Source organism: Acomys russatus, chromosome 18, assembly GCF_903995435.1.
Source record: "Acomys russatus chromosome 18, mAcoRus1.1, whole genome shotgun sequence".
NCBI classification, from domain to species: Eukaryota; Metazoa; Chordata; class Mammalia; order Rodentia; family Muridae; genus Acomys; species Acomys russatus.
In genome coordinates, this window is record NC_067154.1 from 61,375,656 (window position 1) to 61,395,559 (window position 19,904).

At 51.8% G+C, this 19,904-nt stretch overlaps 1 protein-coding gene across 2 annotated transcripts in view; it reads right to left on the minus strand.

Moving 5' to 3' along the window:
* The window catches only part of Dock9 (dedicator of cytokinesis 9), a 276,731-nt gene that overhangs the window by 165,200 nt on the left and 91,627 nt on the right, over positions 1-19,904 (minus strand). Inside the window, exon 1 of one of the 2 annotated variants that reach the window (XM_051160987.1) lies at positions 9,019-9,432. The exons of the other annotated variant lie outside the window; for it this stretch is intronic. Within the exon in view, the coding sequence (XP_051016944.1) occupies positions 9,019-9,138 (120 nt within the window). The 5' untranslated portion in view covers positions 9,139-9,432. Of the gene's footprint in view, positions 1-9,018; positions 9,433-19,904 lie in introns of those variants that run through there. 2 annotated transcript variants of the gene reach the window in all.

Sequence of the window (19,904 nt, forward strand, 5' to 3'; positions counted from 1 at the left end):
TGTCTGTGCTCTGTGGTGTTGGGGTGTCTGTGCGCTGTGGTGTTGGGGTGTCTGTGCTCTGTGGTCTTAGGGCGTCTGTGCTCTGTGGTGTTGGGGTGTCTGTGCTCTGTGGTGTTGGGGTGTCTGTGCTCTGTGGTGTTGGGGTGTCTGTGCTCTGTGGTGTTGGGGTGTCTGTGCTCTGTGGTGTTGGGGTGTCTGTGCTCTGTGATATTGGGGTGTCTGTGCTCTGTGGTCTTAGAGCATCTATGCTCTGTGGTGTTGGGGTGTCTGTGCTCTGTGGTGTTGGGGTGTCTGTGCGCTGTGGTGTTGGGGTGTCTGTGCTCTGTGGTGTTGGGGTGTCTGTGCTCTGTGGTGTTGGGGTGTCTGTGCGCTGTGGTGTTGGGGTGTCTGTGCGCTGTGGTGTTGGGGTGTCTGTGCTCTGTGGTGTTGGGGTGTCTGTGCTCTGTGGTGTTGGGGTGTCTGTGCTCTGTGGTGTTGGGGTGTCTGTGCTCTGTGATATTGGGGTGTCTGTGCTCTGTGGTCTTAGAGCATCTATGCTCTGTGGTGTTGGGGTGTCTGTGCTCTGTGGTGTTGGGGTGTCTGTGCTCTGTGGTGTTGGGGTGTCTGTGCTCTGTGTGTTCTGATGCTGACCTCTGGGCCCACAGCTCTGCTGCAGTCTGCACATGGGCTCTGTCATGCTGTAGAAGCATCTCCCGTTTTAGATGGTGATAAAGAGCTGAGCAGCCAATAGCTGGGCAGGAGATGATAAGGCGGGACTTCTGGGTCAGAGGAGGAGAGTGTGAAAGTGCATGTGTCTCAGGTTGGGACCTGAGAGTGGCCATCAGGAGATGGATTTGAAAAAGGAAGGGCCAGAAGGCGACTAAGATGGCAGGTAACAGGCCACGTGGCTGGGAAGTAGACCAGGCCAGCATAGTCAGGTTACAATAGCTCAGTGTCTGCCCAGCTATAGTGCCTGAAGCTTTATAATAAATATAACAGGTCTCCGTGTCGTAATTCAGGAGCTAGGGCAGGTATAGAAAACAAAAACCCAAAATCCTTAATTTTACAAGTTTACTTTCTGAAACTTGGGAGTAGGGTTGGGTTTTGTTTCTCTCTCTCTCTCTCTCTCTCTCTCTCTCTCTCTCTCTCTCTCTGTGTGTGTGTGTGTGTGTGTGTGTGTGTGTGTGTGTGTGTGTTTAAACCACCATAGTAGAGATGGCGAGGTCAGAACTGGCCTCGAGAGGGAGAGGAGGAAGAGGGAGAGCCTGGTGTCCCTGAGATGCCCCTATCTGCACTGTTCCTGCCCCGGTAACCGCCATCTTTGTTTCTGTCTTTCAGGTCCCACTGAGCACCAAGAGGATCAGGATGTGTGGAAGCCAGCGAGGAGACGGTCACTCCCAGTGTGCTCTGACATGTGTTCAGCATGGCCATGTGTCTCAACAGTGGTTTCCAGGAAGATGTGGTACTGGAGACAAAGAGGTTCCGGCACAGGTCACACTGGAGGGATTTACGTTTGTCCTTCTGTACCCACGTCCAGTCACAAACATGTCAGTTAACCAATGCTAGCAGCGCAGCTGGGGACGCCATGCTGAATACTAGCTGCTCCCTCCAGCTTCATCCTTTCTCTCTTGGGTTGTGACAGTTCATCTCTAAAGGTGGAGGAAAAGGGACAGGAGAGTGGCCCTCAGGCAGGGATACCAGGGTATTTTGACATAATAGTTTGGAAGTTACCACAGCCAAGTTCAAGGCCAGCCCCAGAGCAGCAAGGTCATCAGGCCTCAGCTTCTCCACAACGGAGAACAAGGAGAGCTGTGTGGTGAGCTCCAAGCCTCCGGGGGGGGGGGGGGGGGGGTGAGCGGAGCAGCTCCTACCCATGAGGAGAGCTATGTGATGGGCTCCAAGCCTCTGGGGGGTGAGTGGTGCAGCTCCCAGCTGCGTGTGCGTCCTCCACACCGGTCCCCGGGTGGTCTTTCCCTGGGAGGAACTTTCTCCACAACAGGGAGCTCTGGACCGAGGACTGTGGGCAGCAACTCCTACCAGGGAGCTGATGGGATCCTCTCTGCCCTGCTGGTCAGGCAGGAACACCTGGAAGGCGGGAGGGTCCTGCACACGTCCTAGGCCTCGGAACACCTTTCTAGGAAACATTCCGAAAGTTGTATCAAGTTACAGGGTATTTCTAGAAAACTGACAGCTATAATCCAAGCCTTCCTGGTTCTGAAGTTACCTTCATGGGCAGTCTGGAGGCTCAAATGGGGCTTCGAATATTTCCTGTCCACTGTGCCAAATTCTGCTGCGCTTCTATGCATTTTCAAACATCTAACTTGGTCACTGTTCATGATGAGATGTTGCCCCATTGTTTTATATACGGTACTGGTGTTGGCTTGACACTAGCTAGAATCATCTATCTGAAAGGCTGGAACCTCAGCTGAGAAAACTCCCTGACAAAAATCTAGCTGTAGGACGTTTTCTTAATTAGTACTTGGTGATGGAGGGCCCATGCTATTGTGGGCAGTGCCATGCCTGGGCTGCTGGTCCTTGGTTCTTTAAGAAAGCAACCTGAGCCAGCCATGAGGAACAAGCCAGTGAGCAGCACCCTTCCACAGTCTCTGCCTCAGCTCCTGCCTCCAAGATCCTGCCCTGTGTGAGTTCCTGTCCTGACCGCCTTCAGGATGTGAAAGTATAAGCCAAATAAACCCTTTCTTCCCCAACTTGTCTTTAGTCATGGTGTCTCATCACAGCCATAGTGACCCAAACTAGGACAGTCCCACAAACCCCCAAACTAAGCACTTTTACATAACTGCACTTAAAGCTTGAAAGTCAGCCTCCAGGATGGTTGCCATGGCCCCCACGCTGGGCTGTTCTAGGAGAGACCAGAAAGGCGACCTGCTGCCTCCCTCTCATTGCATAGATGAAAACACCAAAGGTCAGCAAAGGGTGGCTGGGGGTGATGGGGGGGGGGGGGAACGGACCCTGAACATTGATAAGAATGTTTCTTCTGACTTGCCGGGCCAACAGACGCCTCCTCTAAACACTACAGGCTCTGTGATGCCCGTTCTCCCAACAGGGGATGAAGCCTGACGGCTGGCCGGCCAGTGCTGTGACCGTGAAGAAAGGGAAGAAAGGAAGCTGAGGTGGGAAGCCACACGCTGTGCCTCCTCAGAGCCGACCACTTCTGTCTGCCTTTCTGGAAAAACGGGCCACATAACAGTAAGAGAAGACAGACCTGAGGCCGGCCACACTCTAGCCATAGTTCCACTCCTTCCTGCACAAGCGCCACCACCCCCTTCATGTTACTTAGCCAGGTGATCTTCTCCAACAACCTACATCGTGTTTTAGGGCATGTATGTGTGCGTGCGTGTGCATGCATACATTTTTAAAGGTCTGTTTGTGTGCACACACATACATCTGCACGTGTAAGGGAGTGCCCACAGGAAAGAAGGTGTCAGATTCCCTAGAGCTGGAGTTACAGCTACAGTGAGCACTGAACGCTCATCCTGGGACCAACAGTGAGCTACCCACCCGGTGCTGACCCTGGGACCTACAGTGAGCTACTCACCTGGTGCTGGACCTGGGACCAAGAGTGAGCTACCCACCCAGTGCTGACCCCGGGACCAACAGTGAGCTGCCCACCCAGTGCTGACCCTGAGCTACCCACCCGGTGCTGACCCTGGGACCAACAGTGAGCTACCCACCCAGTGCTGACCCTGGGACCAACAGTGAGCTACCCACCCAGTGCTGACCCTGGGAGCAACAGTGAGCTGCCCACCCAGTGCTGACCCTGGGACCAACAGTGAACTACCCACCCGGTGCTGCCCTGGAACCAACAGTGAGCTGCCCACCCAGTGCTGACCCCGGGACCAACAGTGAGCTGCCCACTCAGTGCTGACCCCGGGACCAACAGTGAGCTGTCCACCCAGTGCTGATCCAGGGACCAACAGTGAGCTGCCCACCCAGTGCTGACCTCGGGACCAACAGTGAGCTGCCCACCCAGTGCTGACCCCGGGACCAACAGTGAGCTACCCACCCGGTGCTGACCCCAGGACCAACAGTGAGCTACCGACCCAGTGCTGATCCTGGGACCAACAGTGAGCTACCCACCCAGTGGGTGGGACCTGGGACCAAGCTTCAGTGTTCTCTAAGATCAGCAGGTATTCAGCCACTGAGCCATGGCTCCAGCTCCAATTTTCAAGATGTTAGTGAGGATTTCTTTCCTTTTTTTTTTTTTTTTTTTTTTAAAGCTTTCTTGTCTACCTTTCTCTTCCAAATGGTGGGCTTAAGTGAATACCTTCACCTTTGTCAAAGAGAGAGACAGAGACAGAGAGAATGTGTACACAGAGGCACAGAGCTCTGGGAACCTGACCAGCCGTCTGCCATATTGGCTCTGCAGCTCCAAGATGCAGATCCAGCTACCAAGCCCCTCTGAGCCATTTTCCCCTCCTGTAAGAGGAACCTTGAAGGCTCCCTGCTTCCCAGGGTTGTGAGAACTCACAAAAACAATGCATCAAAGAGGTGTGTTAGTCCACCAAAATAAAAAACAGGGAGCATGTCCTTGCTGCTTAAAACAGTGACCAGTACACCCCCCAGCCCCACGCAAGGTTTACCTGTGTAGCCTTGACTGTCCTAGACTCGCTTTGTAGACCAGGCTGGCCTTGAACTCACAGAGATCCCACCTGCCTCTGCCTCCTGCCCAGCCGGCAGCCAGTGTTTATGCAGGCCATACACTGTACAGCAGGAGAAATGAAATGGCATGAGACGGAGGTGGGGACAGGAGGCATGGCAGCGCCTGCAGGTACAATATTACTGTCCCTTCACTCTTTCCAGGAATGCACTCCAAAGATTCCTTCCTGCATTACTCAATAAAATAGGGGCGTGAGAGTGGGAGCCCCACCTGTGCACACAGGTCTAGGAGGGGGCGGTGCCTCGAAAGCCCAAGCTGCGTGAACATTTCAATATCCCTCCAGCTGCGGATGAAGGGTGAGATCAGTGCACAGCAGCTGTAAGAAAGCATTCCTAGGTGAGTCCCTTCATTACCCAGGCCTCAGCACCCCAGGAGAGGGTGGCCTCCGTGTCCCCAGGGGCTACCCAGCAAGCCTGGCCGACCTCAGATCTACACGTGTGGCTGAGTGAACTGATGAACAAACAAAAGAAGCAGGAAAATGGGCACAGAGACGCAGTGCCTGGAGCTCCCAGGAAGCGGGTGTCCTTGTTTGGGTCACCTGACCATGTGTCACCACTCAAAGGTGGCAGGAACGGTCCCAAACCTCACAACATTGACACACAAATGAAGGAAGAAATGACTCATTAGATAATGCCAACTGTTGTCCTTCCTTCTACGGTGGCTCATACAGACACAGAGTCTTACAGGTCCAGGCTATTAAATCCTTGCACACTTTAGACCTTGGTCTCCCTTCGCTCAGTCTGCTGCATGTAGAGTGAGCCTCGTCCATGGACAGAAAGGCCGTTGGCCGCCTCACTGCTCACAAGTGACTACAAACACTCAAATTCATCTGTTAATGTCTCACAAACACATGAGAAAACCCAAGCAACGTCTGTGAAAACATGAGACCGCTGCATGTGGCTTTTCCCTGTCTTCGCATCCACCAACTGCCAAGACTCTCAAGCTAAGGCCAGTGTCACCTGTCCCACAGAAGAACGCAACACAGGAGCTCTATGGATGATTCAAAGCTTTGCCAAATTCCACCCTGGGAGTGCCACGCCCTTTTCCTCTAAAGGGCTCCAAAGTAACAATTTGGAAAAGGTCTTTCCAAGAATCACGTTGGTGTTTGCTGGGCAAAGAGTAGTATTCGGTGTGAGCAACAACAGGCACAGCTCAGGCTGTCCTGCGTGCTCCACGCACCTCACCCACGGCCAGAGTCACCACTGATGCTCTGCAGTTGAGTGCCACAGGCCCTGCTTTCTGTTACAATGCAGAGGCAAGACCCACCTATACGCTGAACCCTTTTGGCTTCTGAGGTTTTATGATACACGGGCCCATGTTCTTAAAAAATACTGACTTTCTAGGCAGGCGTGGTAGCCTAGACCTGTAATTCCAACACTCGGTGGCAAGTGAGACAGAAGGCTCTGGAAGCCAAGACTGTATCTAAAAACAAAACCACCATCAGTAGCTTTCCTAGCCCTAAAGAAAAAAAAAAATCAATCACTGCTCAGGGAAACTTTAAACATATCTGACCTGGGGGTGGGGTGTGGGGACCCACCATGGGCAAGCACAAGGGAAATGTGACACTTGTAATAGTTTACAGGATAAGTAGGTTTGCAAAAAGTGCCTTAAAATATATTCACTGTGGTAACAAATTTAATAAATACCCAGTAAAAGTAGGTGTTCAAAAGGGAACATTACATAACCATTAAAAATAAGGCATCCATGGGCTGGGAGACGGCTGTCAGTTAAGCGCTTGCCACACAAGGACTTAATTTGATCCCCGGCCCCATGTGCAAGGCAGGTGTGGTAGTATGTTCTTGCAGCCTTGGTGCTAATGAGATGGGGGCAGGAAGTTAAGGCCCCATCCTTACACCTGAGGGGTTAGACTCAAGCCTGCTCTCTTAGGCAGGATGCATGCGCCCATGCACGCACGCATGCGCACGCGTGCTAGCATAAACCCCACGCAGGGTTCTGGATGTGCGCTGGGAGGAAACACTAAAACACATTTTATTCATGACCGTTCCAAAGCAGCCAGCTGTATGGAGATTTGTGCTTTCGCAAGCACAGGACAAGTCAGGAAGTACGCAGAGCAAACTAGCAGAGCAAACTAGAAACATGGCCACCTTCCGAGGAGCAGGACAAGGCACTTGTCTTTCTCCCTGTGTACAAGGGCTGCGGTGTGGCTCAGCAGCGGCACATCTGGAGCCTCCCACGCGGGAGGCTTTGACCCGCATCCCACCACAGGGGCAGAGGGTGCTATTTACGTTCCTTATTAACCGTCAGCTGTCCTTCCAGAGACTATTCATACACAATAACTAAACGTTACTTCCTGAATGAATTGCATCCCTTATACATCCCTCCATATAGTTCGCTCAGATTTACAGGCACAGGGATTCTCACACAGGCGCAGGGACTGCTGGCACTAGACTGTCCATCGGTGCGCCATACACTGAGCTTGGGTCTGTGCGCCTCAGAGTGCTCGCCTGAGAAACAAGCTGTGCTCCCAGCAGCCTGCTGAGTTCTCATTTGCAGTGGGCCCGCTGTCTTCGCTGACAAAGAGACCTGCCCTGGTGCGGGCGGCCCCACCCCTTATTAACCATCCTGGTTTCTATCTGATATTTGCTCTTATCTTGTTTACGGTGGAAGAGAAACTCCTGCAGATAAGAAAGGCGGCTGTATCCGTTTCCTTCCCTCTCCACACACCCCTCTGCAGGTGCACAGAGCTGGAACAAGCCACCGGACCAGAAGCCTCTGAGCCCCAAGCAGCATTTCCCCGTGTACAGCTGCAGCCAGCCCAGCCTTTTCTTTTATAATTCCCCCTGGAACTGTCTGGAGTGAGACTGAGCTAAACAAATAAATATAGCTAAGTAGAGGGGGAAATTTTTTGAGCACTAGAAAGAGAAGTTATTTTTTTAAGGTCGCTCTGATCTTATTTTTTAAAAAAATCAGAAGCTCCCTCAAGGAGGCAGAGGCAGGCCGATCTCTGTGAGTTCGAGGCCAGCCTGGTCTACAAAGTGAGTCCAGGACAGCCAAGGCTACACAGAGAAACCATGTCTGGGGAGAAAAACTAAACAAAACAGAAATCAGAACATCGCATAAGCTACTCCGTCCCCTGGGTAACTGTTTTCTATGCATCTGGAGAAACGGGACAGAACAGCTGTGGAGCTATTTCCCCAGGAAACTGAAACCACACAGCATCCCCCAGCCGCCACGCCACTGTTCACTGTGGGGGGCGCGCAGGAGGCTCAATCAGGCTAGAGGAAAGCATCCACAGCAAACAAACTACCACTCCCTAAGCTTTGTATACTGGGGGGCAGGGAGGTTGGGGAAGGGAGGGGGGAGGAGGGAGGGGGAGGAGGGGAAGGAGGGGAAGGGGGGAGGGGGAGGAGGGAGGGGGTGGGAGAGGCTGTTAAACACGTGAGATAAAATGAACTGGGGTGGCTTACTTCACTGACCCTCAGCCTGGGGCGGGCAGAGCAACTCTGAAGGCAGTGCAATGTAAGGCAACCTCCCTGTCACAGGAAAGCGACTCTGTTGGAGTCAAGTTTGCTCTTGGGAAGTTCAGATTCCCGTCCTTACAGCCATTGCCAACACTGGGAGTAGAAACCAAACACCACAGTGCTGTAGCAGCCACAACTGAACGTCTGTGTTTATTTATTTATTTTTTAAAGCTACACAGAAGCGCTAGGCTCTAGCTTCACAATCTCTTCAGCAGATCATGTGAAAGGCTCAATTGTCCCCTCTCGGAGCATGCTGGTGGCTATTGCAGCTTGCTTAGAAAATTAAGTGCCTTTATTGTACCAAAGAAATTCCAAAGGAGAAGCACAGCCCACTCAATGACAGTTAAGAACACAACTGCTTTTCAGCTCTTCCCTTGCAGTGTCTACAAAGGCACTTGACTCCGTTCAAACCGCTGTGGGTTTGGTTGTTGTTAAGACACCAACTTTTCTCACAGTTGAGATTCTTTCTGACTTTGTTCAAAGCAAAGTCCCCAGATAACTCCTAGCATGGGAAGAGAGTGCTTGTAGTCTTAACGCCCTCCCTGGGACCTGCCCAGTTCTCTCACAGACATAAACAGATAATGCACAAAAGAGTTTAATTTGGCAAAGTGCTTCCCTTCAACTCCTGGGGAGCTACTAAGGCATCTCTCGCTGGGCTGGCTTCCTTGTGACAAAATTTTGAACACTATGAAACTGTTCCTCCTAGAAACCTGTACATCCACAAACATCAACATTTCTTTCCTCAGGAAGAAAAAAAGTGGGAGCGGACTTTAGGTCAGTCTACAAGGAAAGGTACAGGGAAGGGTCCCCTGGAGACAGGCGGAGCATGAGGGACAGGCAAGCGATGTGGGAGAGCCGACAGTCGCGATGGGCTCTTACCGAGGCTGAGCTCTCCACCTCGGCGTCTCCCTGCGCGGCATCCTTGCACTGCAGTGGGGACTCGATAACCAGCTCTTTCTTGTCGTTTCTACCGCTCGTCCGACACTTATCAGCCTGCATTCTCCACCCAGAGCGCTGTCAGAAAGCCTGCAGCAGGGACAGCTGCGTCTCCCGATGCACCGCCAGCCAGAGAAAAGGAAGGAAGCCTGTTTCCCAGGCAGGAGGGCTTAGTCTCACTGGCTGGATGCGCAGAGCCCGCAGGGGTGGGAAGCCGTGACCAAGAAGACCAGCCTCCAGGGGTGTCACTACAGCTTGGAAAATGGGAGGCTCCCTGCTCGCTGGCCAGAGGAAAACAAACCCCACACAGAACAATACACAGTGTACTGCCTCTGCGGTGAAAGACCAGCCTCATTGTGTCTTGTTCCACACGGCGTGGGCCAAGCCAGTGCGACTCCAAATAGCGCAGAGTTGAGCAGAAGGCCTCGGAATAACTTCCGATCTGAAGCCCCCAGCTAGGTAGCCTGGCCAGCCTGAAAGTCGCACTTACAGAGCGCTTTCGTTCGTGCTATGGCTAAGTACCAAATACTTGGCTCCTGATCAAAGCAGAACCAAACAGGCGAGCAAGGGTGTTCCCAGGAAGTGCAGCACAAGACATCGTTTCTCCCTGCAGGACACACCGCAGCATGCAAAACCTCACACACCCACTGTTTCATGCCAGGGAGACGATCTATGCTGGGTACACTGCTGTTCCGTGCACCAGAAACATTTAGCACGGTCACTGTCTTTGCACACACTGGGAGGTAGTTAGTGTGCCCGGCTAAGGGATGGAGAAGGCCAGAGTGGAAGAGCAGAGGCTCGCCCCTCTGGAAGAACAGGAAACGGATGGAAGCCAAGACAGAGATATTCCGGAGAAGAGGGGTGCGCTGCACAGCCCAGGGACGGAGCTGGGTTTCATGTCCTGTTTGTGCAAAAGAAGAAAGCATTCTTTCAGGAGTCCACTATCTTTATTATTTCCTCATATTCATCTAGTAATCTTAAAACAGAAGGGACCTGCCACGAAGGCGCAGGGACACACGCAGTGAAGCGCCTTACGCTGTCCTCCAGGCAGTATTTGGGGGAGCACCTCCCACTTAGTGCCGCTGTTTATTTCTTTGAAATCAGGAAGCATGTAATAGCCGATACAAATTTAGTAAAGGTCGGTAAATAGCATCCACAGGCTCAGAGTGCGGAGCTGCGGGGACAGAAGCTAGCCAAGGGGGCAGGTCCCATCCTCACCCCAATCTCCAGGCACAGTGACTGAGGCTGCGAGCTCAGCTGAGCTCAAGTGGGAGCTGAGTGGCCGCCCAGGGCCCGCCCGCCCGCTGCCTCCCCTCCAGCACCTGTCACTGCTATTTAAGCCATTCTGAGTATGGGCATTCATTGTGCAATGAATAAATTACTGTGTCCATTTAAAACTTGGTTAACTCACGGGGTACGAATTTCACACGCACAATTCCGCACCCCAGGGGACTGAGGCAGAATTGCCACCAGCTCAAGGTGTGCCTAAGAATACAATGTGAGCTTCCGTATCTAGAAAATCAAAGCTTTTATGACAAATGTATTTTTAAAGAGTTGGGAGCATAGCTCAGTTGGTAGTGTTTGCCTAGCAGGCGCGAAGCCCTGAGCATCACATACGCCAGGCCTGGGGTCTGGGCCTGTAGTCACAGCGCCCGCAGGCAGAGGGCCAAGGGTCAGCACTTCCAGACCACTCCCCTCCTAAAACACACAAGAGATTCAAGGGCCCTGTCCCAAAATCAGAAAGAGAGAAAAAGAAAAGAAAAGAAAAGACAAAACAGACAGGAAACTATTCAAGATTTAGAAACTGGGTAGGTTGACAATGGTAGTGCATATGCCGGGCGTGGTGGCGCACGCCTTTAATCCCAGCAGAGGCAGGCGGATCGCTGTGAGTTCGAGGCCAGACTGGTCTACAAAGCGAGTCTAGGACAGGCAAGGCTACACAGACACCCTGTCTTGAAAAACCAAAAAAATTAAATAAAATATAAAAATAAACAAACAAACAAATAAATAAATCCCAGCACAAAGCCAGGTGGATCTTTGAGTTTGATTAAGGGCAGCCTGGTCTACAGAGCATGTTCCAGGCCAGCCAGGGCTGCACAGAGAAACCGTGTCTCGGGGGGGGGGGGGGGGCATAGGTTATCTTTCAAAGTAAATTCAGGCTTCCTAATGAAAGCTGCATTCCAAAATAACAGGACCCATGAATATGAAAAACCATTGTAAGAGGGGGGCAAAAATTTAGGAGAAATAAAGTTTCTGTTACACATACATTAATCCAAAAGAACAAAATTAAAATTTAGATGTGTCCTAGACACGAGACTTAGAGAGACAGTGTCTCAGCACGAAACAGCTCAGAAAGCTTCTCAGTGGCTCGCAGAATAGGCCAAGTGTCCCTCGGCTTTCCGCGGCCACAAGCACCAGAACTCCTGCACTCTATGGAGACAAGCTACACAGCCTGTTGAGTCAGATGCAGTGGTATTTGGTTGTGATGCGAAGGCGTCAGCGCGTGAGTTGAGAAGCAGTTTCCTGTGCCCGGAGCACGGCTTCAGCCCCCCCCCCCCCCCCCCCCCCCCCCCCCCCCCCCCCCCCGGCTCACCTACAGGACTGCGGGTAACGTGGCCCAGCTTCTCGCACGGGTGAACTGATACAAAGTTTAAAGGTATGAAGGGTGAACTGATACAAAGTTTAAAGGTATGAAGAGGCCACAAGGCAAGAGAGGGCGTCAGTGTGCCCATGCCACTGTGACTCCATGCTGAACTGGCTGTGTATTCTAACTGATCAAATGGCTAAAAAGATGTCAGCCAGCGAGCACTGATCAAGGGAATTTAATGAAATAGTGAACAGTCTTTACATAAGACGTCCATCCACTTGGGGTTCCCAAGCTAAGGTCTTAAATTCAGGACTCTGGCTTTTTGGCCTAAACAGTTCCACCAACTGTGCTGTTACAATACATTGCAAAACCTCCACCAGCTGACAATAAACCCTTCACTGGCTGGGGGCCTGGGGCTGAAAATCTGCAGCCTCAGCTCCCTCCGGCTGTGAGTTCGAAGCTGGCCTGGACTACATTTCAAGACCTGTCTCAAAACCACAAGGGAGGGTTGTGAAGGCGCTCAGCGAGCGTGAGGACACGAGTTTGGACTGCCAGCCCCCGCCCACCCCCCACCCCCACTTAAAAGCCAGGCGTGACCGGTGTGTATGTCTGCAAAGCAACTGCTGGTGGGGACAGGGACAAGAGGACTTTGGAGCTAACTTGCCAGCCAGTAGCAGAATGGATGACCCACGGTTCAGTGGTTCAGCGAAAGACCCCATCTCAAAAAAAACAGAGTGAAAAGCAAGCAAACATCTAACAACCACTTCTGGTCCCCACGGGAGCTCACGGCTGAATGCAGCATACAAACAAGCTCACACCTGTGTGAACACGCACTGCATCCCCTCTCTCTGCTGATCCTGATGGTTGGCTGGAAACGCCACATGTTCACGCCACCAGCTGGGCATTTTATTAAGGATTTTGCATTTTTTCTAAAACATAACAATGCATTTGTATTTCTTTTATAACTGGGGGGGGGGCGCTTTTAATTGGCTCTGAATTTCTAAGCACCCAGGACAAACATGCAGATTAGTTCTGTGATGCAAACCCTCTGAAGGAGAAAGCATGCCAGACACTGAAGGAAGCAAAGCTTGTAAAAAGTTTCTCAGGCGCTGTTTTACGCAAAAAGGGCTGAAGCGGTAAGGCAAGGTTCCCGGCTGTGTCTACAGGACATGCAGAACTCACAGGGCGGCCAGGCCCTGTCTCAGCTCGCTTTCTACTGAAAGCCCAGAACAGGCCATTCTGGTCACCTTGTCCTCCCCAAGACAGCCTGCACCTTCAAGTGGTCCAGCACACTGAGCTGCTTCCCTTATGGATGCTTCAGACTTAAGGCCCCCAAGGAAGCCTCAGGATAGGACTGCAGAGGACATGTGACCAGCACAAGACCCAGAGGAAACGTCATTCCAGGGGGCAGGAAGCAGGTGGCCAAGTCTCCCTTTACAGGCCTCTCAGAGGTACCTGCCTGGCCTCTGGACAGCAGCACTGACTGAGCCCCTGGACTTGCTAGCCTGGACGTTTCCCACACACGCTGGGTAACCCCTCCACCACAGGCACACCCAGGACCGTGCCCTGGGGAGGCAACACTAGCGCATGGCAGACCAGTGGACGCTGCTCCTCAGCCAGGGCTTCAGTTCTGGGTTTTAACACGCACACGACGCCATGAAAAGTTACAGGGACTTGAAGAATCTTCCTAGGAAGGCTAACTTTAGACCTCAGCCCCCCTTCCTCTTCCTCTTCCTCTTCCTCCCATGAGAATACCCCACACACCTCTGAGAAGCTGCAGGCTGCTGGCAGCTGCTCAGCTCAAACCATTTCAGTGTCTCCGTCCCCAGAAAGCCTCCTGGTCTGTTAACCCTCTGTGTGCCGCCGTGGGCTCTCCAGGAACTTTCCCCAGCCTGGTACATCTGCTCCATGATGCACACCAGCTGAAAGCAGGAATGCGTGCTGACCAGCCTCAGAGACTGACTGCTCAAATGTTGCTAAACTTAGTCCTGATGCTGCTGTGAGGCACGGGTTACCTCCTCAGCCTCACAGTGAGATGAACTGCTCATAAAAATATGCAGTCACCTGTTGACCTTTAACCTCTCTCACAAGTCAAAACACAAGGAGTAATTTAGTAGCAATCAAAATGCCCCGTTTTTTTCAGCTGAGAAAACGTTATCCTGCAAAACTTACTAGATGTTCTTAAGAGCCCTAATAATGGGTTCAGCAAGAGAGCTCAGCAGGTAAAGGCACAGCTACTAAGCTTAATGACCTGAGTTCAAAAGCCAAGGCTCACAAATAGATATAGTTTGGATTATTTTTTTTTTTTAACATTAAATAATGGAGTACAATGGCTCACATTTGTAGTCCTAGCACTTAGGAGGCTGAGGCAGAAGATCACCATGAGTTTGGGGCTAGCCTGGGCTAGAGAGTAAGACTATATAATAAAAATAAAAATAAGAAAAGAGCAAACTTGGTTTTAAGCAATGAATCTAGGTAAATTTTGAAACTGTACTTGCATTGCCATACAGAGAATAACCACACTGGGGGTAAATATGCATCATTTCAACGTAAGGGATTCTCCTTATTAAGGCCTGCTGGCATAACAAAAGAGCATTTAAGACACAAAGATTAGCTTGAAGGGTAAAATAGTCACATATGCTTGCATGTGCTACCCCAAACGAGACCACTTTTTCTCTCTAGCTGATGTAAACAGAGCAAGCAGAAGCCACCAGAGCTGCAAAGGGAGCAAATGGCTAACACTTTCCCAGAGTGTGGTCACTGGCCAGCTTGGGGGCCAAAGGAAGGTGTCAGGAAATGACCCTCGCTCCTGAGAACATGAAAACATGGCAGGTGGAAGGTACCAGAAGCAGCCACAGGGAGAACAGATGGGCTGGGCTGAAGCAGGAAACGGAGGGGGGTTTGTCAAACCAGGAGAGGATGGACGTGATGGGGGCACCGTGGGGGGAGCAGGGCCCTTCACACAGGATAATGTGCTGGGGGTTGGTCTGGTTGCTGCCTAAATCAGCAGACTCACGTACCCCAAAACGCTCATAACCTTGCCTAAAAATCTGTTGCTGTTTGACTGATAAAAAGCCAATACACCAGGCAGGGTAAATGGGATAGGTGTGGCTAAGATTCACAGGTTTTGGGGACAGAGAGGATCTTGGGAAAGGAAGCCGTCAGAGAGAGAGAGACCAGAAGAGGATCTTGGGAGTGAGCAAGAAGGACAAGAAGGAAGGAATCCACTGCCATGGGTGAGGTGGAGGAGAAGCACGTGCCAGATGAAGAACATTAGCAAGTATTTGGGATGATGGGTGGGAGAAAGCTCACTAGAGATTATCAGAAGCAGCCGGCGTGGGACTGGGGCAGAGTCACTGAAAGGCAGTTTAGGGGATTAATATCTGCCCTGCCCCAGGTGAACCAAGGCAATTTAAAAATATAACAGGTGTCTATTTTTATTGAGAGCAGGTTAGAAAATACCGCTGTAGTAATTATAGCCCAATAATAAACATTTATTAGGCCGTACCTTTAAACAGCAACAATAATGCTGGCCTAAGTCTGAAGCTCATGCAAGTACTGTCGTCAGCAGATGGTTGACTGAATGGCCCTGGGGATGAATCCCGCATCACCATCTATTCTAGTGTTTCTTAGCTGGGGACCCAAGACTGAACTGCTGGAGAGGCGGTCTGTGAGCCTTCGGAAACAGTAGCGCTGATTGTACCTGAGAGTCCCCTGAGGTGAGGCTGCCCAGAGCACATCGAGTTCTCAGAAGAACTAGGAAACCCACAAGTCGCATCACACTGTCAGGCCCAAGGGCCATTCAGGTGGGGCAGCCGTAACATCAACTGCCCTGAGGGCAGTGACAATGTCATCACAAACAAGTCTAACTGGCCACCTGGAGGAAGTGGGTAGCACGAAGCCGCATGACCAGCGCACAAGCGAGCTTTGAACTAGTGCAAATGATGCGCTCAGCCTACACCACTGCCTGAGAACACCTGGTGTCACGGCACTACATGTCAGCACCACAGGCGGTGGCTAAGGGCTCTCTCCAGTGGTGGCCTGCGTCCTCCTCCTAAGCTCTCCCAAGATCCTCTCTGTCCCAAAACCATTTGTATATTTTACCTCTAAAATTATCTACATTTTATACGTTTTCTTCAAATGCACATCTTACTTTTTCAGTCAGAAATAAATGAACGAGAGCTAGGAAGATGGCTCGGAGGATGAGGGCAGCTGCTACTGAGCCAGACAAACTCAGTTGGGTTCCCAGGACCCACATGGCAAGAGAAAACCAGCCCTCCACAGTCGTCCTCTGACCTACACACACACACACACACACACACACACACACACACACACAATATATGTCCTCACAGATATACACACTCACATATACACACACACACATACAGCCACACGCTCACATACATGCACATGCACATACATACGTACACACATAATAAGTGTAATAAAAATGTTTTTTAAATGATAAATGAATAAACTAGTTTATGAGAAAATGAACGGACTTAGCATATTAAGCAAGTCACATGATCTCAGAAATAAACAAGACAGAAATGCATGTTCTGTGTCATTTGCAGAGCCTAGCACATGGTGTAGAAGTGTTGTGAGGTGACCGAGTACATGAAATATGCTCCACACTCAAAGCGTGAAGTGTGAAGCCCCACAGCTCCCACCCCAAATGTTGGTGCTCGCTGCGCTCACTGAGCTGCACGGATTTGGATGGGGTTAATGCTGGTGTGTGGGTTCTTATTTATTTTCAAGTTTGTTTATAATTAACTTTACTTTAAGACCCTTTCTCTGTCCCGCCTTCCTCTGCTCCCCGCCAATCTTGTCTCTTAGACTGGTTACTGTAAAGAAATCCAGATGCCCCACTTTGTCCAGCTCTCAGGGCAGGAAGGGCACACACTGAAGGAGTGGACAGCACAGTGCGAGAACAGATGGCCACGCATTGGTGGCACACTGTGTGGACAGGCTCTGTCTGCAGCCACAGAGCGTTCACGAAGTCTACACCTACCCATCACACTCTCCTCTGCAGTCCTGTGCCATAGCCTCAGTGTCCCGCTCTGGCATCCCATGCTCTACTTCCTGTCTGCTGAGAACCTGCCAAGCCTTTCCTTCAGAAGCACCTCAGTCGCAGTGTCTTTTCCCGTTGTGTCCACTGCCCGCCCACCCCCCACCTCCCCCCCCAACCCCCCCACCCCCACCCCCCCCCCCCCCCCCGCCAAATGAAGGTAAGAGACTCGATATTAGGCTGCAAACAGAGCTGCTGCCCTCTGGACCCCAAGAATCTTAGCCACTTATGTTGATTGTAATAATGATAACTCAGACAGCAACGTTAGTAATTATCTTAGGGGTGGAAATTTACGAAGCCAAGAAAAATAGAGTATGCCTGGGATTTTTCTCAGGAAACCCAATTCTAGGTGTGGCTTGCTGAAACCAAGCCCAAGCATGCCAGGGCTCCATGCCAGAGTGCGGGCTCTGCTAGCTCAGGCCTACGTCCATCTTCTGCGGATAGCCCGTTCCGTGCTCATGCTCCATCTATGACGAACAGACTCCTTCCTCAGCGGGGCCCTCGCCCCAACTAAGAGGCATCACTACGTAGTCCTAAAACAAAATACAGGCCCAACCTTTTCTGATAACAAAAACAGGGAATTCCAGAAAGTACCCCACCCTGTGCTGAGATCTTAGCCTCCAACAAATGGTCCTTAATTACACCTAGGCGCCAGCCATCCCCTCACACATAGGATAATTAAGTACTGCCTTCCTTCCTGTGAAAAGGCCATGTACTGAGGCCCACATGCAGATCCTGGCACCCTGAGCCCTGGCGAACCAGACACATGCACCCTCACTGCCCAGGGCTTAAAAACCCCTAATTCACGTGGAAAGTTGGCCTTTGTTTTCTCACTCCACCATGACCCTCTGAGACTCCATTTATTCCGGGAGGAACCATCACTGGATGCCCAGTGGCCAGGCAGCAACTCAGAACTACCTTTGTAGCCGCTGGGGCCTGCTCAACCACTGCACGTAGCTCGGTGCTGACCGCTGGGGAAGTGCCCAGGAAGTGGGCTCTCTTTCATCCTATCAGACTGTGGGTTTCTGGCATCCCTCCGCATCCCCCTGCTGTTTCAGGCTGGGGACGCAGACCTGCCAACCTGCAGGAACCCACACCAGCAAGTGTCAGCTCTGCTTGGCAGCTTTTTAACATGCCAGCACCAGTGCTACGAACACAGCAGACAATACCTAACCTAAACAATACTTTTAAGACGAATGATGGAGCGCCCTCGCTTTGCATGATTTACACAAACCCAGCCTCACAGGGGTTCACCTGAGCTAGAATTTTCTAGTTCTCCTCTGTTCACCACACACATTGAGGTGAAAGGCTAAGGGATGTGTTGTTGGAGGAAACACAACACAACACACACACACACACACACACACACACACACACACAGCATCTAGCTTTGTTGGTGTAATGCTGGGATTCTTTTTTTCCCCCTAAATTAAAATGCATTCTTCAAGCCAGGGAGGCGGGCGCATGACTTTACTCCCAGCACTTGGGAGGCAGGTGTGTCTCTGAGTTTGAAGCCAGCCTGGTCTACAGAGCGAGTTCCAGGACAGCCAGGGCTACACAGAGAGACCCTTCACGCACCACTGTCAGATGGAACTCCACTCTTCCTTCTCATGACTTCCAAACCCTTCTGAGGAAACACAGATTAGCTCCCTACGGTGACTGGGTTTGTAAAATCGCTACTTGTGCCTGTTAGGTTCACCTAACGTATCTCCATGGGGTTCACGAGGAGCCCGGAGACCAGGGTAAGTCACAGACAAGAAACAGGCCGCCATGATAACTCACAGACAGAGACATGGCAACCAGCAGGTCACGCGGCTCTAACCGTGGCCAGAGGCACACAGGATGCCCGGCAGAGCACAGGCCTCGAGGCAAGCTCTGGGACACTTTCCTTCTGGAAAATGGCAGAGGGGAAAGAGTACAAAGGGAAAGTCCACCCTGAGGAAATTATGCAAATCGGCTGCAGCCTAAGACAATGAGCCTGCAGGAGAAGGCAGCTCCCACAGCTGGGAAGTCCCCAGTTAAGAGCCAGCGGGCCACACCCCTTCCTTAAAGATTGACAGCAGCAGCTATGAGGCCTCACCTTTGTCCTGCTGCGAAACAAGGGTCAGGGTCCCCCCTACCCCCACCCCGGCGCTCCACTGCCCACTATCCGACTTCCCGCGTGTCCACTGCTCACTATCCGACTTCCCGCGTGTCCACTGCTCACTATCCGACTTCCCGCGTGTCCACTGCTCACTATCCGACTTCCCGCGTGTCCACTGCTCACTATCCGACTTCCCGCGTGTCCACTGCTCACTATCCGACTTCCGCGTGTCCACTGCTCACTATCCGACTTCCCGCGTGTCCACTGCTCACTATCCGACTTCCGCGTGTCCACTGCTCACTATCCGACTTCCCGCGTGTCCACTGCTCACTATCCGACTTCCCGCGTGTCCACTGCTCACTATCCGACTTCCCGCGTGTCCACTGCTCACTATCCGACTTCCCGCGTGTCCACTGCTCACTATCCGACTTCCGCGTGTCCACTGCTCACTATCCGACTTCCCGCGTGTCCACTGCTCACTATCCGACTTCCGCGTGTCCACTGCTCACTATCCGACTTCCCGCGTGTCCACTGCTCACTATCCGACTTCCGCGTGTCCACTGCTCACTATCCGACTTCCTGCATGTCCACTGCTCACTATCCGACTTCCGCGTGTCCACTGCTCACTATCCGACTTCCCGTGTGTCCACTGCTCACTATCCGACTTCCTGTGTCCACTGCTCACTATCCGACTTCCCGTGTGTCCACTGCTCACTATCCGACTTCCTGTGTCCACTGCTCACTATCCGACTTCCTGTGTCCACTGCTCACTATCCGACTTCTCGTGTGTCCACTGCTCACTATCCGACTTCCTGTGTCCACTGCTCACTATCCGACTTCCCGCGTGTCCACTGCTCACTATCCGACTTCCCGCGTGTCCACTGCTCACTATCCGACTTCCTGTGTCCACTGCTCACTATCCAACTTCCCGCGTGTCCACTGCTCACTATCTGACTTCCTGTGTCCACTGGTCACTATCTGACTTCCACGTGTCCACTGCTCACTATCCGACTTCCCGCGTGTCCACTACTCACTATCCAACTTCCTGAGTGTCCACTGCTCACTAACCGACTTCCTGTGTCCACTGC